Genomic DNA, 27,888 nt, shown 5'->3' on the forward strand with positions numbered 1-27,888 from the left:
ACTGTTTAATATAAAACATACATACATTGAAAATACTGTATTTTGAACAATTAAGAGGTATCCAAACTTTTCTTTAATGTGTCATGTTGAAAGAAATACAGTTAAATTTGGAGATAGGTTTCCCAGAAATGTACAGCCATCTTTGATATTCTTGCTACTACATAAAACCAGTTACAGTGATGTAAAAATAAACTTTGCTTTCAGAGGTGTTTTAAAATAATATTTTAGATAGAAGAAGATCTTCTACTTCTGGCCACTTGATAATCCCCTGTAAATCTAGGTATTGTTGAGCAAATAATCTGAATATTTCTTTACACTACATTCAAAAACAGTGTTAAAATTCAAATTAGTTAAAGTGGATGAATGTCCACTGTTGCATTTAAGAGCAATTTATTAATGTAGTAGGCCAACATTGCTTAATTTATACATGCTTGCAGACTTACTGGTCACAATCCACATAGTAATTTCTCAAAGGCTCCCAAATTAATGAGAATTCTATTTGAATATTTTTATCAGATATTTTTATGAACAGGAGCAGTCATTGTGTGAATAAGGGGAAATAAATTGCACTATGAAAACATTAGCTTTGTCACCTAGAAGGTATGGATGATAATGGAGAATTGGAGAATGAAGCAGGAACTTGTGGACATGGCCCCAAGTCCTTTCCCTGATGCTAAATGATATCGGTAAGATTACCTTATGTTTATTGCAAATTCAATTACATAGCAAAAGTTCTTGGTGATTTCCATTACAAGATGTGTGAGGCCCAACCATCTCCATTCCATGGGGACATAAAAGTATCAGTAGCCATTGGTGATATATTCAAGAAAAAGCCAGGATCATAAATGTATTTTGAGCCTGTAGATTATTTTCCTAATTGTACATAAATTATCTGGGAAGATTTTAACATAAAATCATAGAAAAGAAAAGAGGTATATATTAAAATAGCATTTTAACCAAAAATATTAACAAAAGCAACATTTCTATATTGCTTATCTGAATATCTAATATTTTGATACCTGCACTTATGATTTAAATTTTAAACAGATGGGAGTTTATGAAGACTTGATTGATTTTTTTTTTAAAGTATGCCTCATTACTTTGTCCTCCAAATATTTTTTTGTGTGGCTGTAGAGTAAAAATGTGATATATACTATTTCTAATTATGAAATACTTGACCAATATTTAGCCCCAAATCTCATGCACAGTGGAATGTTGAAAAAAATCTGTTGTGCTCACCTAAGGGAGAGATACTGCTAACTATATCATGTGTTGTTGATGAAGCAAAAATTTAAAAAACAAAGTAAATTCACTTATTTTTCTCTAGAAACTATCTCATGGGCCTTTTACAAATATAATAATCTCCACTCTGCAGTTAAGTCTCCAATATCAGGCTTTAATAGTTACCAGCAATTTTAAAAAGCAACAGGTATTTAAGTGGAAACACTTTTGTGCATTTATTTGTAGTTTCCAAGTTGTATTACAGATCGTTCATAGATGCATCGGAAAGCAGATGGCTGAATTTCCCAGAATTGCACAGGGTTACTAAACAGGCTTACTCCTGAATAAGCAGCTTTTTTGCTATTGTATCCAAGAGGACAGAAATCATTAGGGCCAATGGCAGCAATTTTGTTGTTGTGAAGGTAGACAACCTGAAAAACAAAACAAAACATAGAAATAAAACAGTTTTGTTGTAGTCAGTTGTAAAAAGGCAAAATTAATATATAAGAATATCTAAATGTTTGAGCCAAAATACTTTTCAACCTTATCTATTCTCATTGGAAACAAAGGACCCATAAACACATGTAATCAGTTTATTTCTATGAGATAACAAGGAAATTTCAGTGCCTTATCTTGTTGTTTGTCATTTTCATATATTTGTACATTCCAAATACTTACATTCCACAAACTACAGGTATATAAATTTCTGATGCTAGACTTTAGCAGCTACAAGATGTTAAAGCAGGAGTTCTAATCACAGATATTTGATATCCTTCTGCAGAACTCAGGAATCTGAAAATCTTCAAGTATTCGTTCATAATGTTTTTTGTGATTCTCCTGACAACTACAAGATTGAACTAACTGTGCTATTTTTATAACATAAAATAAAATATCATCAACATTAAATGCTGCAATAAATATTTCTTCTACTGGAGATTAGATGTCATGCCCTAAATAATCTCTTCCAAATTTATGATTCTATATGCTTTAACCATTATGATTTAATATGGTGGGAAAATGATGACCTTCTCATGGGTATGATGTATATTTTTCTGTACCACCTCCAATTACAAGAGAGCAAAAAACAAATATAATTTATGTTGCATTATAAAATTATATCTGTAGCAATGTAAAATTTATAGGGTTTCCCTAAATTCAAAAGAAGTTACTAAATTAGGAAATATTTATAGTCAGAGAGGCTGCAAAGTCTAAGCATCATGTTTTGTATTCAGGAAATTAATATTTTACATTATCTTTATAAATACATTATGTTAATATTATTGCATGTTTATTATAAACTCCGAGGTTAAGGTTCCTGTGTAAACTCTCATCTTTCAGTTTTGTTGTTGTATTTACCATCTTCAGACCATTGTTTTCTATCAACACATGCATGATTATGTTATTAAAATGCCAATTACTCAGGCTATCATTCTGAAGCCAAAATACAGCATTTTTCTGCACATATCTTCTTCAGGCCAAGATACCTCTCCAATATAGTGTATTTTATCTGTGAGTTTAACAATATTTCTAATTCTTCTCCTTAGGATATACTTTACCTGTATGTATTTGTGTTCTCCTAGTCCAGCAGGTACTTTGGCCAAATCATTGTTGTCTAAATGGAGTTCTCTCAAATGTGGCACATTGGTTAAAGATCCATTTTCCACACTAGCAATGCGATTGTAACTGAGGCCAAGCCTATAAGGAGAAAAACATTGTGCCAACTATGCTGAAGTAAAAGTTTTGTTCTGTATTTAACACCTTGATTTCTTGTGATTTCATTTGTATTCTATGCATTTTTAACTATGCTGCAAGCTGGCAGGTGCAATTCCACAGAAACCAGATGCCCTGTATAGAGTTTAAAGATTTATGAAGGCCCCAGCAAAAGGAAGATATTTTAAAAAACTAATGTTTTACCGCAGGGTAGAATATATGTGGGCTGCATGTGATCCCTTCAGATCCTCAGCTGTGTTTGACCCCAGAGTAGGCATAGACATAATATTTTGACTGTTGTTGGATGGAAATGTTGATAGATAAAGCAAGCTTTTTAAACCTTACAGAAACTTCCATAGCATCACTTAAGACTCCATATTTTGAGGCCGTTCTGTTTTTACATATTCAAGCATATAGTTGTTCTAATCATCTGAAATTTTACCCCTTAAATCTTTTCTAAGTCACACTAGTTTTTAAAGTATTCAGTTATTGAATTTTAACCTACCTTGATAAAGATATTAAAATAATGAAGGATAACTGTTCAAGATTAGAAAAACTAGTTAATGTGAAAAACTAGTTAATATAACTAGTTAAAACTAGTATTTTAAAATGTCTGTTTTCTATAGTAGCTTTAATATTGATATTCTATATTTCTAATTTTCTTTGCAAACATGTTAGGCATGATAAAAACTAAAAGATCTCATTGTTATAAAGTGAGATCTGCATTAATATATTTATATATCTATAAAAAAAAATCATACTTAGCCAAATTGGGAAGTTCACTTAAACTATCTGCATCAATTTTGCTGATTTTGTTGCCATCAAGATGAAGTTCTGTCAGAGATACAGGAAGACCTAAAATTTTTTTAAAAATGTGGTTATGTATATATATATCTACATACATGTTGCATACAACTGCACAATTCCTAGAACATTATTTTTTGAATTTATGTATTATGTGACACTGATGAAAAACATTTTTGCAGTTTAACAGCATTTTTTTTAGTTGGCACCGAGTCACTCTGTATCTCTTACATACAAATTACTCTTAAACTCATTTGCCAGTTCTTATGATAAAACAGTCATGCAACAAGAAAGACCTACTGAAATTCAATGACCTTTTCCATTTAAAACATCTTGAAAAATTATAGTGAGTAGTATGATTGATTTTTTGATTAACTCTTCACCATATCTTTACTCCAATTAACATGCACTCTTGTTCATATGTGAAAGGATTCTTCCATGCTTTCTATTGTTTAAGAAGAGTGAATTTTGGAAAGTATTGCATCAATCTTAGAATGTTTAATTTGCTAGAATGCTTAATTAGTTTGCTGTGTCAGGTCTTATATACCAAGTGAGGAATCAACATATAGAGCTACAGAAGTACAAATCATCTTGATAAACACTGAACACTGAATACTATCAATATAGATTGCAAGATTGATGTGCTGAAGGTGTTTTTTTGCTTCTGTCTAGCTCATAATTATTTGTATTGTTCCAACTCTACCACAGATATTCAGATTAGTTCCTTACATCTGAATCAGTGGTAGGTGCTACTGGTTTGCCCCGGATCGGACGAACTGGTAGTGGCAGCAGTGGGAGGCTCCGCCCACCCACCTGGATGTCTCTGCGCATGCGCAGAAGCTTTTGCACATGTGCAGAAGCATTGCATGTGTGTAGAGTGCCCACGCACCTACGAGCGAACCGGTAATGACCGAAATTGAAACCCACTACTGATCTGAATGTGTATGTGGGTTATATAGTATACTGATACAGTATACTGAACCGGTGCAGTCCTGCTTCTTGAGATTTGTTAGCAAGAATCGCTGTAGTAAAGAGACTGAAATTGGAATATCACTCCTCTCCCAATAAGATGAAAGACAGGGTATACATTTTGATTCTTACAGTAACCAATCCATTTAATAAATAATTCTGTAAGAAAGATTTGAAAACTAATTTAGCCATTTTCTTTTCCTTTGTTCCAGTTGGAATTGGACCTGCAACTTATGTATTCATAACAAATACACATAGACTAGAAATGCATATACTGAAAAGATTCTGAGAAGTTGTAAAGAAGCTATGTTCTTATTGCATACATCCCTCCTATGGAATTCCAGTCTGTCAGTTGAGGTACTCTATTTAATAGGCATTCTTTGCATCTATGTATTCCTTTATCTGATGCCATAGTGGTAAATGGCAACCATTTCTTGATAGGGAGACAGAAAAAATTTGTATAAAGATAATAAACTCAAAACATTAGCAAAATAAAAAGTTGAACCTACATGTCCTTTACATTAGTAGCCATTTCCCTTAAATTGAGAATTAAAAATATCCAAATACCAATTTAAGGTATTACTAAAATTAAAATGCATTTTATCCTAATTTCAGAACATTAAGATTTTCTCACATGATGTATTTCTTATATTTAGACATTACTTATTTTATATATATTTTAAAACAAAATATAAACAACAGGGTATTTGAATGCTGATGTTTCACATAACCTCTAAAAACAGTGATTTTACCTTTAGGAATAGAAGTTATATTTGTGTCTGAAATACGGATGTAGGAGAGCTTCTTCATTCCTAGAAAGGCTCCATTGTCAATCCCTGAGCTTTTTAATGGATTGGTGCCCAATTCTAAAATACATTAGCAAAAAATAAAAAATAAACGGTATACTAGTTATAGAATCACCATTACCAAGTTATATAATATATTAATTCTAACTTATCTAGTTAATTTTGCTATATATAAGGGAAACCAATGCAGTTAATTGTTGCATCTCTATAAAACTATTCTTGATTTTGAAGGAAGTGGATAAAAGGCAATAGGATTTGATCTGTAGCCAACTATTGGAAGTTCCTTTACCTGACAGTATTCTCTGTTTTTTAGATATGTGAAATGTTATTAATTAAAATAAATAGAAGCTTATTGGCAAGCCTAAAAAGTGAAATAGTTTTATATGATCTAATATATGGAGTATCTATCAATTAGCTACCAAGCCAGATCAGGATGCCGATTTTAATATTTAGGGCCCTAAGTAATTTGGAACCAGGAGAACAGACAGATGGCCCCTCCTACTACCAGCCAGGTAGGTTGCTGAGATTGCAAATTGCATTTTGTGGTCACTCCAAATGCTTAGAATATATCTAAGGCACTAATAGGTTTTTTTAAAAAAAAAATTTAATTTTTTTTTTTTATCATTAGGCCTCTGTTAAATGCAGTCCTTCATTCAGGCCTTCCTTCTATGAATGTTGTGCCAACCATTTTTGTGGTTTTTAATTCAACTCTCTTTTTAAATTGAATATGTTATTTTTCTACATTTGTAAACACTTCAATCTTTGTAATAATAGAAAGTGGTAAGCAAAAACATTAAACAAGGAAATAAATAATATTATTTTCTGCAACACTTCCTTTAATTTTTTTCTTATCTATCACCTTAAAAATTTAAATGTTACTAGCAAAATAAAATATCATTTCCTTGCAGTTGTGTTCATGTGCATTCCTCAGTTTCTTCAATTGGCAGATAACTTAATGTTGTGATTGGTTGATTCCTCTGCCTTCATTTCTTTTCCAACCATCATTAGCCAGTGACAAAAACTGTCCCAAATTGCTTTCCTTAACATGTGGTATAGAGAAGTTGAGTGAATGTGGGGAAGTGCTTTTGCTAACACTGTGATCTGTCACTAGGGCTCAAAGAAATAAAATTTGCATAAACATCTTAAAATATGTAATAGTTATGTTTGGGATAAATCTATTTGCAACATACAGCAAACCCATATCAATCTTTTGTATAGAAAAGATATTTTTCTTATTTATTTAAACACAGGTGTGTTGCTCTTTCAAAATATGACAAGTCATGTATTTGAAAAAAACGTTTAATGCTTTTAAAGCTTAATATATATGTGTTTATATATAAAGAACTTGTGTAATGCCTAAATGATAGTTTGCAGAGTGCTGCTTAGGAATTATATGAACATGTGTCTCTGCAGAAGGTGCCAGCTCAAGGCAAACTGGCTATGAAGAGTAGAAGCCAGTAATTGGGAAAGAAGGGTATGCCTGTAGCATCCAAACATGATCACTGGAAGCTGAGTAGAACTCTGCCCCTGAGCGCATGATAGCAAGCTTCATCAAGGAGCGTATATATGGTAAATGTTTCAGAAGAACAGGAAAAGTGTTGCTTCAAACCCAGAAAAGCTAGACAAAAGGAAGATTCTTCCAAGATAGGTTGAGATTGGGTAAAAGTTGTACACATGAACATCCTTTAAAAATGTTTAGTGGGTTATTCTTGACATTTATATCCCAATGCCCCCCAAAATGTCTCTTGGCAATAGATTTCAATGTATGTTGCAAATAACTATCAATTTAATGATCTCAGCATGAACCATACTACACATCTTGTATTTGAGAACAAAGTTTCCCATTTTTTTAATATTGAACTATTAATTGTGACATAATTACTAATTCTCTTTGGAAATTTACCTTAATATTCCAATGAAGAAGATCTAATTAAGTTTGGATTTCATCAAATTTCAACATTATTTTCCATTTTACCTACTAATAAGTTCCTCTTATAAACTTTTATTTATAAGTAGTGTTGCATACCTATGACAATCATATTATTCAGTCCACTGAAGGCAGATTTCTTTAATTTGACAATATCATTTTCATGTGCGCGCAGTTCCTGCAAACTTTTTGGCATGTTTTCTGGAAGTTCCTTCAAGTTGTTTTTGGAAAGATAAAGTCTCTCCAGTTTCTTGAGTGGAGAAAAAGCTCCAGGACTGATTTTGCTGATTTTGTTGTTAACAAGGATCAATGCCTGAATAGTAAAGTAGGACAGTTGTTAATGCCAGACAGGAAACATATTATCAGAAGCAAGATTATAAACATTCACCAGAATGCTTGTATGCTAATCTCCCAATGGCCTGTTTTGAATTTTATTTTTGAAGTACATGTTGGCAGTGCTACTTTTATGCAGTCAGTATTTATACGAGTTCAAAATGAAATGTGGTTTGGCTGAAATTTTAAAATGACTGCCAAATAGAGTGGGAGAAATACTTGGATTAAGATTGTGGCAGAAGGGAAGGAACTTTAACTCTGCCTTGACACTGCCTCTATCACGCTCACTTCAATTTTCAAAATTTCAATGAAAGACAGGTACAAAAATCTGCAGAGAAATCTTATTTAGCTTTTTAAATGGGATGAGAGCTCAACTTCAATTATAGCTCATTCAGTAAGAACCCTGGAAACTAAGGGCACGTCCAGATAACCAGTATTTTGAATCATTCTATATCCATTTTTAAAAAGGTAAAGGTTTTTCCCTGTCCAGTCGTGTTCGACTCTAAGGGGTGATGTTCATCTCCATTTCTTAGCGGAGTGAGCCAGTGTTGTATGATGATATTTCCATGGTCATGTATCCAGCATGACTGTACAATGAGGGACACAGAATGCTGCTACCTTCCCACCAGAGTGGTCATATTTATCTATTTGCATTTGCAAGCTTTCAAACTGCTAGGTGAACAGAAGCTGGGGCAAGTAACAGGAGGGCATCCTGTCCTGTGGCACTCGGTCTTGAACCTTTCCAGCTGACAAGCTCAGTGTCTTTAACCCCTAAACCATGGTGCCTTCTTTCCATTTTAAAACACATATAAAATTGAACCAGGTTCTTTGGACTCTCCCCCCCCCAAAAAATCCAGTGGTGATATCTTATTAGCCTAGAAGCTCATTGCTATTGGATTGGTGCTGGCTGTGGAAGCTTGAGGGTGTGAAAGTGTGCATCATTATATTTTCAGATACATTTCAGATATTTGGTTGTTTGGGCCTGTGGGAAACAGCAAAGAGTGATTTGAACAGGGATGTCTGAGCCAAAGGGGAAGAGACATACTTCTATGTACAGAGTGGTGGGTTTATTTCATTTCTTTCCCCTTGTACTGTGGGGGAAGAAAAACTGCTGAAAGTAGAATGCTCCCCCTGCGTAATATCTAATCTCTAGCCATTTTGTGAATGCTGGTATGCCAGGTAATAAAGGAACTTTGGGCATCTACCTCCTTCATCATCTTCTACTTTTAAAGAGCATTTATCCATCAATTTAACTAATAATTGAAGTAGGTCATAACAGCTCACAAAGTCAAGTCCCAGGTGACAATTTGAACCTTAGTTACTAATATCAAACCAAACCTTGTACATCTAAGTCAGTCTCTCTCTCTGCACAATAAATGCTAACATGATTAGGTTTCAGTTTGAGAACCAAATGTATATAAAATATTTCAGACTAATTACAATTTTTGAATGATGTAACAAAATGTTTTTCTAGATTCCATTAAGGCTAGAATGAAAGTGTATTTATAATTGAAATACAAATATATTACACAAGTATTCAGTTGAAAGAAATTCAGGATTCAAGTCCTAATAGCAGAAATGAATCTAGTTGTGCACTTCATCTTTTCCCTAGTGAACAGTGTAAACAATCTTCTTACACAATTAGGGTGTTTCCTTGGGCACAGCTTTTTTTTCACTTCCACCTCTCAATCGCTTAAAAAATGCTTGAAGTTGAAATTTGATCAACTTCATTTCTGCTAGTTTGAAAATATCGAGAAGAGCTAGAACACACCATGTCTGAATTGTTTTTTCCCTCTAGAAAAATTCCTGCTAGGAATATTTAAAATAGCGTCTCAAAGATTCTGGAGCAACACAAATCAGCTTGTTCTCTCAACACAAAAACGCACAATAAAATTACATAAATTGTGACTGCACAAACTTCCTTTTTTGAGGTTTAAACTATATAGTTGGTGAAAAACAAAAATAAACAAAAATCCACCCCCTTCACAACGTTACATTATGAAAGCGCCTTTCCTACTTTTTTATTTTGAAATGCCTCAGATAATGTAATATTGAAAGGATAACAATATTTGTGTTAACCAGATGTTTCACAATAGCTTGAACAATGTAGATTGCAATGAGGCTCTCTATGAGTATGAGGGGGGAAAGTAATGGCCTACTTGACTCAGATGAAAATGCATTATCTGCATCCTCTCCTTGTTTGGATAGATGATAGTTGATTCTAACAACCGTATTGCTTTTGTTTGTTCCTTTTAAAATCAAATGCTTTCTTCCCAAGTCCATTCACTTGGTTTTCTGAGCTAAGATATATAGGTAAGTATAGATGTAGGTTTTGTAGATATAGATATGTAGGTATTATCACTGTTTCTTTCTTTCAGAAAGGCTTCATCCCTCAAGATTTTTCTATAGCTATAAAATCATGTTTGTTCATCTTATTCATTTCTCAAGCAAGTTGCACTCATATTAAGTACAATCATAGGGTAATATTCTTTCAGAACATTTAATATATAAATTTACAGAATAATCCAGTAGGTGCCAAAGTTATTCTAAACCCTAGGTTTCAGCATCTTCCTTTTATAACGATCCCTTCCTGCAATATCGATGAAGTTAAATAACTGTCCTCCTCATACTTTGCTTATTTCAAATTTCTTTGCATCTTTTTTAATCTTCACAAGTCATCCACAAGTGAATTTGTTGCATAATTATCTTCCTTTGACCTTCATTCTTGTTTCAATCCTGGGGAAATCTGCCCTTCATAGCTAGGGCTGAAAGACAGGTCTCCAAACATGTAATGCTATTTCAGGTTTCAGATAAATTTGACAGAAGATTCACAGACCTCACTTGATTACTTTAGAATATATGCTCCAAACAAGAATGTAACATCAAGTCCATCAGTTGATTTCCCAGTACGGTCCAAAGAAGACAGATACTTACATATTTATACTTCAAACTCTCTTGAATGAATGTATGCTTGTCAAGTGGCTTGGAAGCCTTGGAAGTGGCTTGGAAGCAGTGGGGACATGTTTATCTCCTAGGCCTGAGAAACTACTGGTTTATTCTTACAATAGAACTGAATCCAGGAAAGTTTTGTTCATAAAGAAGTCATTTTGGCCTTTTACTCTTCCAAAAATAACCTTCTACAGACTTTGGCTGACATAAGTAAATACTTTAAAGGACTTTAAATAAATACTTGAAATGAATCCTTGACTTTTAAATTAAAAAAAACAACAACCAATTAACCAAGGAATATAACAAACTTCCAATAAACTATGAACATTGAGCTCAACAAGCATCCTGGCCTAGGGCCTGGAGGAAGATATCTCACAGCTTTCCTAATGTCCAAGAGGGTCCAGGCCATCTGGATCTCAGGGTGAGGAAAGGTTGGTTCATAGCGCAGATGCTACAACAGAAAAAGGACATCTTCTAGGTCCCACCACATGATAATGTTTGATAGAAGGGACCTGGACTGCACCCACATGTCAGATCTGGTGGTCTGGGCAGAAACGCTAGGGAAGAGGCATTTCACAAAGAGTCTTGCCCTGTGCTGTTTAGTGCTTTAACAGTGAAAATCAGAAGCTTGAATTACACCTTGGAAGTACACTGGGATCCAGTGCAGCTCCAGCAGAAATTAGTTAAATTGGTGCTTCTAAAACAATGTATACCACTATACTCAGGATCAGCTGAAGCTTCTGAATGTTCTTCAACAGCAACCCACATAGACCACACTGTAGAACTCTTAATTGGAAAATGACAAAGGCATGAGTGACTATCATTGATGCACAAAATGGATTTGTGCAAAAGGCCCCATAGCCAGGGCTGCTACCTACTATATGAGTCAGAAGCCTCCAAATCTCCAAATGAAAACATAGGAATTGTTGAAATGCTAGTATAAGAGTTTAAAATTTTAGTAGATTCCTGATATAGAAAATGCAATGATGGTCAAGGCAGTGGAAAATAGCTGTTCCTTTTCTAGTTCAAATTAAAAAAAAAAAACAGTGCTAAATTGCACTCAAATCACCAAACAATTGCACTTATTTCACATGCTATTAAGATAATGCTCAAGAGGTTCCATTCCAGATTTGCAAATATGTGGAATGAGAACTGCCAGATGTATAATTTGAAATCAGAAGAGACAGTCCGACATTACTAACGAGCAATGTTTAGTGAAAAGGTAAGAAACAGTAACAACTCCAGTTACCTTGGTATCTTTCTGATAGGTGGAACTTAACCAAACTTTAATATGTACTGTATCTTGCTGAAGGTGAAAAGAGAGAGTGCAAACATTGATATGCAACAACAGCAAATATTATGTTAACAGGAAATAACCCCTGCATTGCAAATAAACAGAGAAAAATAACAAGACTTTTTCTTCTTAGGCTTAGAATGATTTTGATAACTATATCCATAAAATAGAGAGATGCCATTTGGAAGAAAGACTATGACAGATTGAGATAAAACACTAAAGTGCAGAAATGTCATGACGATAAATGTACATATTGTTAAGACTATGATTTTTGAGTTATAATATATGGCTGTGAAACTGGACCATTCCAAAAATTGAAGGAAGAAAAAAAAATGCCTTTGAATTGTGCTGTTAAAGAAAATAATTGAAAATACCTTAGACTAGAAGAAGAACAAATAATTCCATTCAAGATAAAATAAAGTCAGACTGTTCACCGGAAACTTGAAAAATGAAACTAACACTTAAATATTTTAAATGCATAAGTCAAAAACCAGTTTGGAGAAGACCCTTTAAACATTTTTTTTTTAAAAAAAAGACAAAATAGCTAAATGTTATTACTAATAGTTCAAGCATGAGCTAAGAATTCTGACAATCATTGTAAAACATTCAGAAACAGAATTACAGAGTTTCTCCTTAAAGCTAGATTGATTCTCTCTTTGATTTGCTTCCTGTCCTGCCTTCAGGTGCTTTGGAGAATAGCTTGGCTCTGTCTTCTTTGTGGCAGCTACTGGAACACTGCTATCATGTCACTCCTAGTCCTTCTTTTCATTAAAGTAGACATATCCAATTCCTTCAGCTGTTCTTTGTATGTTTTAGCCTCCAATCCCCTAATCATCTTTTTTTCTCATCTCTGCACTCTTTCTCGCATCCTGAGATCTTTTTTTATATTGTGGTAATCAAAACTGGATGCTATATTCCAACTGTGGTCCTACCAGGCCGTTATAAAGTGGTACTAACACTTCACATGATCTTCGATTCTATCCCTCTGTTGCAGCCTACGATTGCATTGCAGCCTATGATTGCATTGGTTTTTATGACAGTTGCAGCACAACTGCTGGCTCATATTTAAGTGATTGTCCATTAAGACTCTAAGATCTGTATCGCAGTTACTCCTATTGAGCCAGGTGCCATCTATTCTATAACTATACATTTGGTTTCTCTTGCCTAAATGTAGTATCTGACTTTTCTCAGCATTGAATTTTATTTTGTAAGATGGAGCCAGTATTCAAGTCTGTCGAGATCCTTCTATATCTTGCACTTATCTTCTGGAGTGTTGGCTATTCCTGCCATCTTGGTGCAACCTGCAAATTTGATGAGTTCCCCTCATCTAAATTATTTATGAAATTATTGAAGAGTACTGAGCCTGAGTCCTGGGATATACCATTGCTTACCATGTTAATGCAGTCCCATTAAGGACTACATGTTGAGTATGGTTGATCAGGCAGTTAGGAATCCATTTGGTGGTGATGCTGTCTAATCCACATTTTTATATCTTATGAAATAGTTGGTTGTTGTCTACTTTATCAAATTCCTTACAGCATTTCTCTGGTCCACTAATTTTGTCACTTTGCCAAAGAATGCAATAAGATTTGTCTGGCATGATCTGTTTTTTACAAACCAATAGTTATGAATTTTCCCTCTAGGTAGAAAACAGATGGAAACAACTGAAAAATAAGAACAACCAATCATTCAATTCAAAATTCCATTATGGTCAATGACAGCAAGATTAAAAAAATATAAAAATAATGACCATCTACAGCAAAAGCTGTGTATGAGTTATATGAAACCTAAATGCTAAGTCTTAAAAAATTGAAGAAGAAAAATTAAATAATGTACCAGAAACAGACAAACATATAACATATAAGATACCAATATAATTTTAAAAAGTAACAAAAAAGTTACACAATATTATCCCTACATGATTAAGAGAACTTATGCCTTATTACAGAAATTCCTGCATCAGAATTTAGCAGAAGCAATTGATGATTGATGATCAGAGAGTTCTGATCTGCAAGCAGGAGCCAAATTTCCTTTCTCTCATGACAATTTTGCTTTTGTCAGGAGGTGATAAAGGCATGCCTACCCAAACTTAATGGAGAAAGAGCAGTGGAAAAATACAGGAGGGGGGTTTTCAGGTTCATTTGGACTATAAGGATATCATCATTCAGTGAGTTGGAAGTGACTGAATAAAAACAACATGTGAACAAAATCAGTAGCAGGATTTATTTATTTAACACATTTACATAGTCACCCATCTTCTAGCCACCTCTGGGTGGCTCCAGAATGAATCTACTACTCTTGTCTCTCATCTTCACTCCTACACTTTTTGTGACAACAATAACCACAAAGAGAATCAGATATACACATTGCAAGACTTACATAAAATAACCTATTTGCTTTCTCTTTTTAGTAAATCATAAATTTAGAAACTGTTACATAAGTCTCATGCTATAATTTCTGCTTACCTATTTCCTCATTATACACTTGAGTATTAAGAGAACAGCTTTGAAATATTTGGGGAACAATCCTTTTTCATGGACAAGTTCCCTTAGATATTATTCTAACCATTGTAGTCCAGCTGCAACACATTTTTATTCACTAAATGCATCATCTTATTTGCAAGACTGGGAAAAACAGATGGCTCCTCTCTTTATGCTTTGATTTTTAGCCATTTGAAATTCTTTCATCATTAGTTATACACAAGATATCTGTAAAAGTAGCACATGTTAAAGAAAGGAACATTAATGAAACTCAAAATGTTCTAAACAGCTCTGGGGAAAAGAGTGAGGAGGGAAAGTGTCCGCAAAAAAGTAAAGAAACTGCCATTTTGAACAGTTTGGGTTGTAGTGTATTCTGTCCCTGATGTATATCATTTCCTGTTCATCATCAGTAAAAACAGGAGGTATGTTTTACAGATGGGTCTGTTGTGCATATCTAGATATGCATATGGTTTTAATTCTAGGTTCTAAACAGCAATGGCGACATTTGGGAGAAGAAAAGGTCATGCATAGTTTAACAGCACTAGAAGGAGTCTCCCCCACCCTGTCATCCCCTCCTAAAACCATTTACCATTCATGTGAAGGTATAGGAATACTTTTCAGTCCAAGATAAGAATTACAAGAACATCCACTGGCTGAATAAAATCTAATCTGTTTTAATACCAGTCTCTGAACATTACTGAGCTTGGATTGTCTTTTTTTCCACAATACAAATAAAAGCTGCTAAGCAACATCTTTTTTAAGAATAAAAGGAAGGAAGGAAGGAAGGAAGGAAGGAAGGAAGGAAGGAAGGAGAAAGAAAGAAGGAAGGAAGGAAGGAAAGAAGAAAGAAAGAAAGAAAGAAAGAAAGAAAGAAAGAAAGAAAGAAAGAAAGAAAGAAAGAAAGAAAGAGAGAGAGGGAAGGGGAGAGGAGAGGAGAGGAGAGGAGAGGAGAGGAGAGGAGAGGAGAGGAGAGGAGAGGAGAGGAAGGAAAGAAAGAAGGCTTTTCCATAGACACTGATACCAATATGTTAATTAGACAAGTAATTCTACTCTTTCAATTACATCACTCTCAATTAAAAGTGAATTGAACTGCATTTGCTTGTAGCAAGTTCCACCTTCCAAGTTGCAATGGATATGCTTTAAAAAATTGTTTAATATCCTTGATTATGTAATGACAGTATCAATTACAAGCAAGGCAGAATCAATCTGGACCAGGTTTCAGAGAAATTATATATGGTTGACATATTGGTAGCTTAGTTCCATCCATATGTGATGTAAATGAAAAATTACTAAATTAGGTTTGTACTAGGCTTGATGTATATCATCAGAAACTGTTGAACTATTCTGATGTCCCACCACATTGCTTCTTTAATACATTCTATTTCTAGGATTAGAAACAGAATGTATGAAAGGATCAATTTCTAGGATCTAGGATTAGAATTTAGGACCTTCTGAAAAGAATGATCTGTTGTCCATCTGAATAAGCTGTATAGGGCATTCTGTGTTAATCATCATTAGAGGCAATCCAAAGAATTGTGAAGCTTGAAGAACTTTAAATAAGGGCTCTCTAAAGTTATTCTTTTGAACTAGTTGCCTAAATGATATAATATTAAGCAACATAATTTGAACCAATAGATTAATATCTAACAGAAGGGAAAGCCATAGATCAGCTCCAATGTAACATAAGAACAAATAATGTAAGAACAAACCTGTCAGAACAGGCCAAATCCAACATTCTGTTTTTTCACAGTAACTAACCAAGTGACCCTGGAAGATGGAGATAAAGACATACCCCTTATCCACTATTATTTCTTTGTAACTACCATGTTTTCCCAAAAATAAGACCCTGTCTTATATTTTTTTGGAACCCTGAAATAAGAGCTTGGCCTTATTGCCATGTGCTCAAAAGTCCGATTGGGCTTATTATCAGGGGATGTCTTATTTTTGGGAAAACAAGGTAATATTTGGAGGTATGGTAACATTAAGCCTTCAAGACTAATAGCTTGGAACCTAAATGAATCTAATTTTCTCTTAAAATCATGCATACTAATGGCTATTAAAATCTTCCTTGTAATGAATTCCATAGATTAATTGTAAATAAGAGTTTTCCTTTTTATTTATTTTCAATAAGATTTGCTGGAAGAAGTCTGATCTTAGTTTTGGAAGGAAAGGGAAGAAGTTCTCCCTATCCTTTTTCAGGGTTTCTTAAAGACATAGAGGACATAAATAGAAGTGTTTCCCTCTTGACCATTTATAATGTGTATGTACATTTGATGCTATGTTGTCTTGGAATCATGCATGAAAGCATGATTTCTTATGCAAAGCTTATGCAATAAAGTGATATAAAATCATCTATTAACAGTACTTCTGTGATGTGTGCATAGACTAAGGTGCATTGGCTTTACCCAGTCCATTATTACTGGCAAACACCGATTAAACACTTCCCCTTCTCCTCAGGGATTTTATGAGAAAGAGAAATCCTGTGCAGCATATTGATGGCGTGGCACTCTAAAGCTCCAGATAAACCTCAATTGATGGCTTTATGTAAATGTTAAATAGTTTAGACCTTTAAAAAGCTATGCAAGAGCCAAAGTATACTTGCCATGGAAACAAAAAAGCTCTTTTTTGGAGAATGGCCATCTTCTGGAAACTTTAGCAGCCCTGAATTCCTGGATACATATTCCAAGAAATTCCTTAGATTTAAGAATTATCTTATTATCAAACATCAAATATTAGACTTTCCATTGGCAATTCTAAATATATATCTCTCTTTCTCTCTCTCTCTCCCTCTGTGCCTCCCTCCCTCCCCATCTCTCTCCCTCCTTCTCTCTCTATCTCTTCCTCTCTCCCTCTCCCTCTCATACACACACTGTAATGGTCTGAAATGGTCCCCAAGATGGTCCAGGAGATTGGCCTGGAGTATTTCCTTTCCTGTTTCTCTTTTTTCATCTCCCATTTGATCACTACTTTTTGTTCTTTTCTGCTAACCCAAAACACTAGGCTTTCATTACATTGAACGAAAGTTATGCCATATGCCATATTTATATGGAAAATTGGGGTGAAGGTGTTTGTACATTATCCCTTTGTACATTATTCCTTTAACACCAATAACATAGTGTGTTTCACTATAACTTACATGAAGATCCTTCAGATTTTTGAAATCTCCATCCTTTATTTCAGTTATTTTATTGTTCTGTAAATCAAGTAGAGTAGTATCTGGGGGAAGATCTTTCGGAACTTCCTTCAAACCTATAAGGGGCGGGGATGAAAAATTATTACAACCAAAGAATAAAGATACCTGAAAGAAGTTAATTATATTTTAGACTTTCAACTTAATCAGAATTACTGCAAACAAATATATGCTAGACCTTATTATCTAAAAGCTATGAAAAAAATTCATATTCAATTTGTAATATAAATCATTGTGATCCTTTCTCTTTTTATCTATGAGGAATTTCTGAAAGCACATACAGTTTAAATGCTATTCATGCTGATGTGAAAGGATTAAGAAGCCGATTCTAATCATAGTTCCCAATTTCATTAATATTCTCAGATGTCCATCGCTTTTTCATTTTTCACTATTGCAAACTAGTGATTTATGCATGTATGTATGTAGAATAAATAAAAAGTTAGGTAAAGATTTAAGTGCATTCAATCATTTTGAAAATTCAATGTTCTAATTATGGTCAGTTAGAACTAGACTATAATTCTGTACAACAATCTGAGGCCAGACTTGGAAACTTTCTCAATATTATATTTGCAAGTTTCACCAGACAAATGTTTGAAGAAAGGCCTTGTCAAGGATCTGAAGAGAGTAAATTGTATACAATCAGTATGGGCAGATCAAGCAGTTGTTTAACTGGATATGTATCCTTCTACTAAAATAAACTGTGAAATTATTTCTGTAATGATCACAATTCCAAAATACATTTTAAAAATGACTAATACGCTCACATGACTGATCACAATATAAATGCTCACTTTATTGAATTAATAAAAGCTAAACATATTTCTTGATTAAACTATATGGATTTTATTATTTCTTTTTGAAACTGAGACTAAATTCAGGCATGTGTTTGTGTATATATATGTGAATATGTGCATACATGTTTATGTGTTGTGTGAAGAATGCAGTGGTGTATTAACCATTAAGCAGACTAAGCACGTCCTGAGGATACCAGGCACAAAGTGGGCACCACAAAGTTGAGAAAGAAAAAAAAAACCAATGAAGCTTTGTAAAAAAATGTTTCATAAAACTAAATTAAAACATCTTGTGCTTAGAGCATCAGTGAGCCTTAATCCACCACTGGAAGAATGTATTTCTATTTAGCTGTCTATGCTTTAATACTATCAGACAGATTGCTTAAAATGTGCAGCCATTTTCAAATACAGTTTACATGGAATTAAAATTGTTTCATACAATCTCGCTTTACCCACAGTCTAAATTGCACTGATGGGGGGGGGGGGGGAATGCTTAGAATATGGGATATGCTATTGTATATTCTTGTAGCATGTGTTCCTGGGTTCTGTGTTATTATTGCATGGCAAAAAAAAAATAGGATCACACACAACTATGGAATAAAAAGGGGGGGTTTTAGTATTGTTTTGTAATAGAATAATAAATTGTAAAAAGATAGTTGAAGTGACTTAACTTGTTGTTCATCAATTAACTTTATTTTAGCAGATTTATATCTCATTTTTTTTCATCAAAGAGTCAGTAATGGCATGAATGAATTTCCAGATGTCTCCCTTCTAGGCACGAAACACAGTTAAAGCGATTTATGTCAGAAGTTAACTATATCAAGTACATCCTCTATGCAGTGGTGGGATTCACCCAGTTTGCACCACTTTGGGAGAACCGGTTGTTAATTTTCTGAGCAGTTTGGCAAACTGGTTGTTGGAAGAAATCATTAGGTCAGAGAACCGGTTGTTAAATTATTTGAATCCCACCACTGCCTCTATGTAGCAATTTCTTTTGCACTATTCCATCTTTTCCTTTTTCCAGGATTCAAAATGTACAAAACATTTATGTACAGCTAACTTGTGATCAATCATGTAATCAAGCTGAAACGTGCTATGATCTTCAGCGGGAGCTTTGTTCTGGATGCCTTATATGATGTGGTATATTCTATCAAGGTATAAATTGCCCTGATGAGGGGGGAAAAGTGTTTAGAATATGGGATATGCTAATCCTTAATGGCATTTTTTAAAATTCTGGTGGTGCCAATCATTGTTGCATCTGAAATCTGTATTTTTGATGTCTATAACTGAAAAATAGGTAATCTTTCCACTACAGGTAGCCAAAACTACTGTAAAAGGGAACTATTGGAGCATTTACAGGACAAGGAGAGTAGAAGCAATTTTCAAAGTAGGGATAGGAAAGCAAACAGAAAAACAGCAAGAGGCGATTTTGCCAACTGGCAACAAAGTTTTGAACCTTTGTGCTCACTAGATGTAGAACCTTATGTTACTGGTATAGACTATCTCTCTTTAAAGGGTTTGGAGATAAATGAATTAAAAATGTAATGATTGCTGCTGTATTAAGAAAGTATGATACTTTATACTTAAAGTGTCTACTGTGGTTTATTTTTACTTCATTATATGAAATATATAATTTTTGCAAAAATTATTAAAATTAAATAAAAGTAAATCAAAACTATAACACTCCCAGATTCTTGTCTCTAAACTTACTTGTCCATTTTATCCAATACTTTTTCAGAGAAAGTAATTCACTATTGAAGTTTCCTATTGTTTAAACCACAGATTCCTAGCCTCTATTTCAAAGTCTACATTCTATAAATTTTGAGGCTGTAAAAATCAGCTGTGGACTTTTTCTTGGTTTTAATACCTAATGAGCATTTGATTTTTAAGGATTAAGATAAGACACCTTGCCACCTATGTCATCTCTTATCTTTCAGATTTCTTACAAACACAGGTTAAATACATTTGTATAATTCATCCTTTTTTGATTTTAATCAGCTGATAATACATGAAATAAATCCAGCCTTAAGAAACCATGTGGCAATGCTTGATTTTCTGTAACATTCCTCCATTTATTATTTACTGCCTACTGGCCATGTTGGGAGTCCTTTAGACTTGAGTTTAAATAGTTTTAAACTTAAACTTAAATACATCAGCTGGAGAAAATCACATAGAAAGATGAAAGAAGTAAGTTTTCCAGAGAGGTTTTAAATATGAATATTTAGCTTCCCCCCCCCCCCCGAAATACTGAAAACAAACAGAGCACTAGATTCACTCCAGATGGTATCCATCTGATGGTTCTCAAAGAATTCAGCTATGAAATTGTTTATCTTCTAATAAATATATGTATCATGTTGCTAAGAGGGCCTACATCAGAGAAGATTGGGAAGCCAACATGATGGAAAACAGAGAATAAAAATAAATTATACATTCTTGCCAAAGGAACCATACAAATGGTTAGATTCCTTAAGAATCTGTATTGGGAGGAATGCCTTTTAATAAACCAAAATGAGTGGTGAACTGCAAAATGGCTATTCTTCTAATTCAACTTAAATTCAAATAACCAATTAACTCTTACAAGTACTAATTAGGTCACATTCTTGAAAATAAGTCACTCAGAATTTAGGAATAGAAAGGTAACGGTAAAGCTTTCCCCTTTCCAGTTGTGTCTGACTCTAGAGCAGGTGCTCATTTCTGATTCTTAGTAGAGGGAGCCAGCATTATCTGAAGATACTTCTGTGGTCAAGGGGCCAGCATGATTATACATTGAGGTACACAGAACACTGTTACCTTCCCACCAAAGTGATAGCTTTTTGTCTACTTGCATTTGCATGCTTTTGGACTGCTAGGTGGGCAGGAGCTGAGGCAAGTAACAGGAACTCAGCCTATTGCACAGTGCTTAGGTCTTGAACCCAGGCTGTCAGTTTTCCAGCTGACAAACTCAGCATCTTTAAACTGCTAAACCATCTCGCCTTTAGAATCAATGAATCAACATGCCTTTGTCTGTTTGAATGGAATTATACTTGTGGATTCAATAAAGCATGATATTGTGGATGCAATAAAGAATTGGGAAATGTATGTGTGTGTGTTTCTCTCTGTGTATGTATGTTTGTATGTGCGTGTGTGTGAGTATGTGTGTGTGTTTCATTAAGACCAGTTATAAAATTCAATCTCCACCCAAACTGTTATACAGTTAAATCAGTACTATCACTGACTACCAAATATGGCCAAACATGCAATTAAAGAATATTTCTATGCAATTAACGTGCAATTAAAGAATATTTTTACTAACTAATTGGTTAGTTCAAGCACAATTTATGTTTGTACAGGAAGTGGTATTTTGATGTTTGGCAATGATATCATTTTCTACTCTTGTCCATTAGAAATGGGGAAATCTGCAGAGCAGCAATTAGCCTTGTTACAGCATAGCAACATTAATTCACTTGGAGTCTGGGGAGCTTCTACTGCTGATTGCAAAGCAATAATTTGCTGATGTGGGAAGAAGGGAAGGCAGATTTCCTAATTTTTTAGCCCAGTAATTTGGAATAAAGCAACATATACTTAGGTATATAAGCAATGCATATCATTTGTTAGAGTTATAAAATATGTTGATTAATTGGGATATAATCAGAATCTTTGACAGGAAATTTGAACAGACAATCTGTGGAGCTCTATCATATCCTTTGGAACTTATTTGTGGCAACACAATTACCTAGCAGGCAACCTAACAATTTCCTCTTTTACAATAAGGACAGTATTTATCTTTGGAATTCTATAAATATATGTAAATGGAACACTTCATTAAAATAAAACTATATTCAAAATTCCATAGCATCATTTGTAGTTACTTCAACCATTTCATTTAAAAAAAAATATTTTAAGAGAAAGTCAACCATGAATACAAGATAGATATACCCTTTAGAAGTTCATAAAAGCATCACAGAATTTTAAATTTAAATGTGTTTCTCTTATTTTTTGCATGCTAATCTGTTTGATAAGCAAAAGAAGTATCTTAACTGTCTCTACTCAGTATTTTCAAAACTGAAAAAAATATAATTCAGGAAATAATTTAGTGGAAATGAATATGGATAACAATTAATATACACCTATTTTTTCCAAACATTTATAAAACAAACCTTTAAAAGATTTTGGATGAATGGTCTGGTTCAGGTATTATCAAAACATTGTATATGCTTATATTATCAATAAATCCAAAAATTATATCCAGAAATGCATAATGTGCTCAAGAAATCAGTATATGCCACTATTTAAACTTTTATATAATTCTTATGATTACAGTAGGAAATTTAAGAAAACTTGAAATTCCTTTTAAGATATAGGGCCAAGAGTCTTCAGTTAACACTCAAATTTTATTTTTCTATAATGTTTCTATTATGTTTAATAATAAAACATAATTAATGTGCATTACATATTAGAAACAGTTTGTAATGGGAACAAAGAACTGAAAACGATGAGAAGAACTGAAGACAGAAAACAACTCAGGAGATAAAAGCTATTTCCATTATACTTGCAACTTACTATAGTTGAAAGAAATTAGGAAAACTTCAAAGCATAATGGTATTATAGCCTTTATATTCAATATTTTTCATTCGTGTTCTGATTATTTATTATTGATACACTGTACTGAATTGTTTTTCTTCTTCCTCATCCAGTCTTAAAAAACACATCTCCAACATGGGTAGAAAGAGGACAAAATAGATTATTAATGCTAAATGAATAAATTGCAGTTAAACCGATGAATTATATGAAGTTCCCATGATCATTTCTCCTTATTCAATTATATCACTTTTGTTCTTCATACGATTAGGAATAAAAGACAGGATAAAATGAATGGAAAGGACCTGGAAACCAAGGCCTTACTTTTCTACATGTTGATAACATTATTGAATATAACATCACATATTTCAATTTATTTAGAGGAAATTCAACACAGAAATTGAACACAATGTTATTGCCACAGAATAATTAAAACTCATTTAAATCAATCAAAACAAACATTTTATGAGGTAACATTTCATTCAACTTACCTAAATCAGAACACTGAACAACCCGGAGATGGCATTGACAACGAAATGGGCATACTGGCATAGGAGGATATCCTGCAGGTTCAGGCGTTCCAGATCCTGCTTCATCTTCAAGCATAAAATCAAACAAGCCTCTTTGATAAAATGGTTTGGCCAAGCAAAGTGGCAGGAATAGAAGAAAAAGGATAGCCAGTTTCATGATTTAGTTCATCTATTCAGCAGAGCAGGAATGAATCTAGAAGTCAAAGCAAAGGTGTACAAGATGGAAAGATAATTTGGGTATGCACATTTATCATTTAAGAAGCTTCTGGTGTCACAGTATTCTGGTGCCATTGTCCAGATTTCTGGTCAAACGTAACCAAAGGATCCAGATTTTGTCAGCACTGACAACAGATCATTGTGTTGTTACAACCCAAACTGTACCTATTTCATACATCTGTGTGATGCCATAATGCATATACTAAGGGGGCAGGGCTTGTATTACAGTAGCATGATGTATCTTGTGTTATTTGACACCTTCTGACCCTATGCAAACACCTCCAGTTATGGCATTTCTGGTCCTTCTGTTCTTGCATGACATTATTATTATATCTTATATTATATAGTTTTCAGGTAGAGTTTGGATTTTTAAAAATGTTTTAAAAGTCCTTTATTACATTATTTTAAAACATTTTTAGCATTGCGGGTTTTTTCCCCTTTTAAATGAATAGAATGAAAATAAAATGTGGGCATGTTTGTCTATCTGTCCACATGTCAATACAATGAGGGGTTGTATTTTCTCAATTTATACAAGGAACAGAGAACCATTGTAACCCAGAGTTACAAAAAGCAACATAGAGACAATTGTATATATCACTGATTTAGCTTACATTTTATTAATAACAGATGCCTTTACTGGAACAATAATGATAGATAAAAGTCATACAAACTTTCCATCTCTAATTCTTAGTCAACATAGAAACTGGACTGAAATTTTTTCCCCCTAACATTTTATATTTCGATGGTTATTCTGAAGTTCTGAAACTTATGAGTGGGGTTAGAGTGGGTTAGATTGGTTGATTGATTTTGACAATCAACAAAGTTATCAGGTAGTAACACCCTGTGAAAGGAAGTTGTAATTGCTTAAAATGAACTTTATATATCAAAGGGAGAAAACAAAAACTTCAGTTGTCATAATAGTGCAAATGAACTTTAAGATGATAAAATGGTAGGGAACTTAAATTACTAATTAGGCAACTTTTAATTGAAGATTCAGGTCTTCCAGGGTGAATGATGCAAGGAGAAATGGGAGGAGCTGAAAGGATTTCTATAAATAGAAATTTATATAAAACTCCTTTTGTATACTTAAATTGTATACAAGAGCAAAAGCAAACAAAAGCCAAATCACAGAAAAGATTGATATTATTGCTAGAGAATTAAAAAATGAAGCCACATTTCATTGTTCAATGAACAAATGAAATGAACACAAATGCTCACTGTTCTTAATACATTTTTAGAATAAAAATAGTATATGAATAAATAGTATATTTATTCAGACAAATATGTTGTCTTTTGTTGTTTCTTTGGATCTACCGGTAATTTAGATGGTATCACTGTGGCATGAATTTTGCCCTCTTATTGATCTTAATTAGGGTCAATAAGTATTTATCAGCATAAGTTTCATGAGGCAAATAGTTGACAATTATTTCCCACATGAACACTGACATTGTGAAAAGGAAAAATGTTCTTTATTTGTTTGCTCTTTATATATATTTGTGGCATGAGACCTTGCTATTTGCCAAAATGATATGAAAACTATATCTTATACCAGAAAACCATCATGCCATTTTATTAAAATAGTAATTTACTAGGTGATCTATTTAATTGCAGAGAAATTAGAGTGGAAGTAACAAAATTTTAGAATTATGCTGTTTTAGGACCTCTTTCCAGAGCACGATACCATAGTCTCTTGAGACTGAAGGATGCCAATGATATTTTCAGAGAAATCCTTGTACAAAATAGAGAATGAAAATAGAGAATGAAGTTTTTCCAGAGGTGGAAATTATTCAAGACTTAGGATAAAGAGGAGGCATTTTTGCTTCTCTCTGCAGCCTTCCATAAGGCTCCAGCAGAGAATGGAGAAAAGAAGAAGAAAAATACCATTATATAAGTGGATTCTTCTTTGTGAAACATTGGATTATCCTCATGATTCCTTCACATATGCATGCACTACCTTTTGTTCCCATAATCACCTTATGAGAGAAAAGCAGGAGAGAAAAATGCCCCAAAGTCACCTCTTAAGTTGCATTATGGGATATAAACTTGCACCCAGATCTCCTATTCAATCCTGACTCCTAACACTCTAGAGGTAACTACCCAGTGGTGGGATTCAGCCGGTTCGCACCACTTCGGGAGAACCGGTTGTTAACTTTCTGAGCAGTTTGGCAAACTGGTTGTTGGAAGAAATCATTAGGGCAGAGAACCGGTTGTTAATTACTTGAATCCCACCACTGTAACTACCTCAACCCAAAGCTATATAGATAGTTTAGACTAGAGTGCCCAGAAATTCTAGCCAATTGCCTTATTTTGCATTAACTGATTCATTAGTGTATAGTGAATAAATATATTTTTCTATTTCAAAAGAATATTAGGGAAGAACATGGGCATTAACACTAATATATATATACTAAAATTGCTGTTTTGGTCATCAAATTAGTCATGGCATGTAGACTAATTCATACGATTATGATTTTTAATTATCTAATAGTAATGAAATATCATGACACTATAAAAACAAAGGGACACTTTGGATTAGATAGTGTATACTTTAAAGAATTGCTTTCAATTAAAGCTTAACTAATTTTGATTCTTGATTTGGAGGTATAAAGGATATATGATTATTACATTTAAATCACAACCAACCAATGCTTATGAATTATTAAAATGCTGTTTTTAAAAGCATTTTAATACTATATAATTAAACAAGGTCATTCTGCCCTTAACAATGGGCCTTATCCTGCTGTATTCTTCAGTAACTTTAGGCTTTCTCATCAAGTGCTCCATGACTGTACAATGGGAGTGAGTCCCATGAGCCTAATGGGATATTCTTCTGCATAAATATTTACTTCAGAATAAACATGCATGGTTATGAAGAAACATACAAAACCTCTGAATTCCTCAAGCAACAAAAACTAGCTATGGGAAATATATTTTGAAACAATACATTACATTACACTGAGCACAGAGGTGATGGTGCATACTGCATTTTGTTGTGGTATTCTGTCCAGGATTTTAGATCTCTTCCTGCAAGATGAATCAGCTGTAGCCACAATCCTTGGAATAAATATTTAACTTAACTGACTGGTGGAAGACAATACTTTATCTTGCTTTTAGAGAAGAGAAAACTACAGTTCTGTTTTACTTCAGAATTATCCTTTGATAACCATCCTTTGATAAAGCTATAAATCGATTTCAGGTACCCAAAACTTATTAGGTATTACTAACTGGTGAGTTAAATATGGAATTCTGCAGGATGCAGTCAGAGTCTTGGAGAAACACATGAATATCAATTTTCAGACAGGGTGAGTATCTGCTTTTACAGTTCTTTGCTTTTTCCACTGTACAGCTCCGTTTGTTTGTCTTTAGTACTTTTCAGCTGAGAATTTCCCTGTCTAAAATATCTAATCACTACATACATACGAAATATACAACTTTAGAATGTTTAGAAGGATCTTTGATCCTATGAGGACTGGATTTCCTCTTTAATTTAAAATAATCGTTGGGGAGAAAAACATTCCAGTTTTTCAAGTGTAAACATGAAATCTCACAGTTCTTTCGTTTTACAATATCACCCACTCCAAACTCCACAATGCAAGAAAATCCATAGCTGCAAAATGCCTTAAGAAGCATTCTAAAAATAACAACAACCAAAAAATCTCCCTAAAATGTAAAATATGGTTAGGAAATATCAAATGTTCTCAAAAACGTTCTCAAATATTACAGATACAACATTTCCCCCCCCCACAACATTCCCCCCCCCACAACTAAGAACTTTTCTTACACTCCCAGAAAGATTTTGCTTTTTAAAAGTGAAAATACATTCAGAACAATTATTAATGAAAACCATACCTTTTCATCCAGGGATTTGCAACAGGCACTCTTGGAGCTGAGATGCAATTAACCGAAAAGAGCCAGGCAGAAGATCCTGCAGGTGTGGAAAGGAGGAGGGGTAGTTGAGTGAGGCGAGACTGTCACTTGGTAAGAACCCCTCCTGCTTCTTCTATTCCATAGCACAGTTAAAAAGCAAAGTTTTCCTCAATGAAAAGACTGCAGGCTGCTGACACCCACAGTACATCATATGGTAATGATATGTCTCCTGTATTGTAGCCAG

General features: G+C 33.7%; 1 protein-coding gene across 1 annotated transcript; it reads right to left on the reverse strand.

Moving 5' to 3' along the window:
* Positions 1-27,761, reverse strand: DCN (decorin). Its single transcript, XM_070948071.1, has 8 exons — positions 27,627-27,761; positions 23,523-23,754; positions 17,630-17,742; positions 7,537-7,750; positions 5,457-5,570; positions 3,693-3,786; positions 2,778-2,916; positions 1-1,652 (listed from the first exon to the last, which is right to left on the reverse strand). Exons 2-8 carry the CDS (start codon positions 23,716-23,718, stop codon positions 1,458-1,460), a joined length of 1,065 nt encoding a protein of 354 aa, XP_070804172.1. The 5' UTR covers positions 23,719-23,754; positions 27,627-27,761; the 3' UTR covers positions 1-1,457.
* Between the last annotated feature and the right edge of the window lie 127 nt (positions 27,762-27,888).

Source organism: Pituophis catenifer, unplaced genomic scaffold (assembly GCF_029215685.1).
Source record: "Pituophis catenifer annectens isolate HBS135680 unplaced genomic scaffold, rPitCat1.0.hap2 SCAF_7, whole genome shotgun sequence".
NCBI classification, from domain to species: domain Eukaryota; kingdom Metazoa; phylum Chordata; class Lepidosauria; order Squamata; family Colubridae; genus Pituophis; species Pituophis catenifer.

Bases quoted from the DNA above. Each gene is read 5' to 3' on its own strand.
- DCN (XM_070948071.1), bottom strand. From the start codon at position 23,718: ATGAAACTGGCTATCCTTTTTCTTCTATTCCTGCCACTTTGCTTGGCC. The intron at 17,743-23,522 runs GTAAGTTGAATG...CGCCCCTTATAG, and splicing joins TGTTCAGTGTTCTGATTTAG to GTTTGAAGGAAGTTCCGAAA. The intron at 3,787-5,456 runs GTAAAATCACTG...AAAAAATTTTAG, and splicing joins TATAACTTCTATTCCTAAAG to GTCTTCCTGTATCTCTGACA.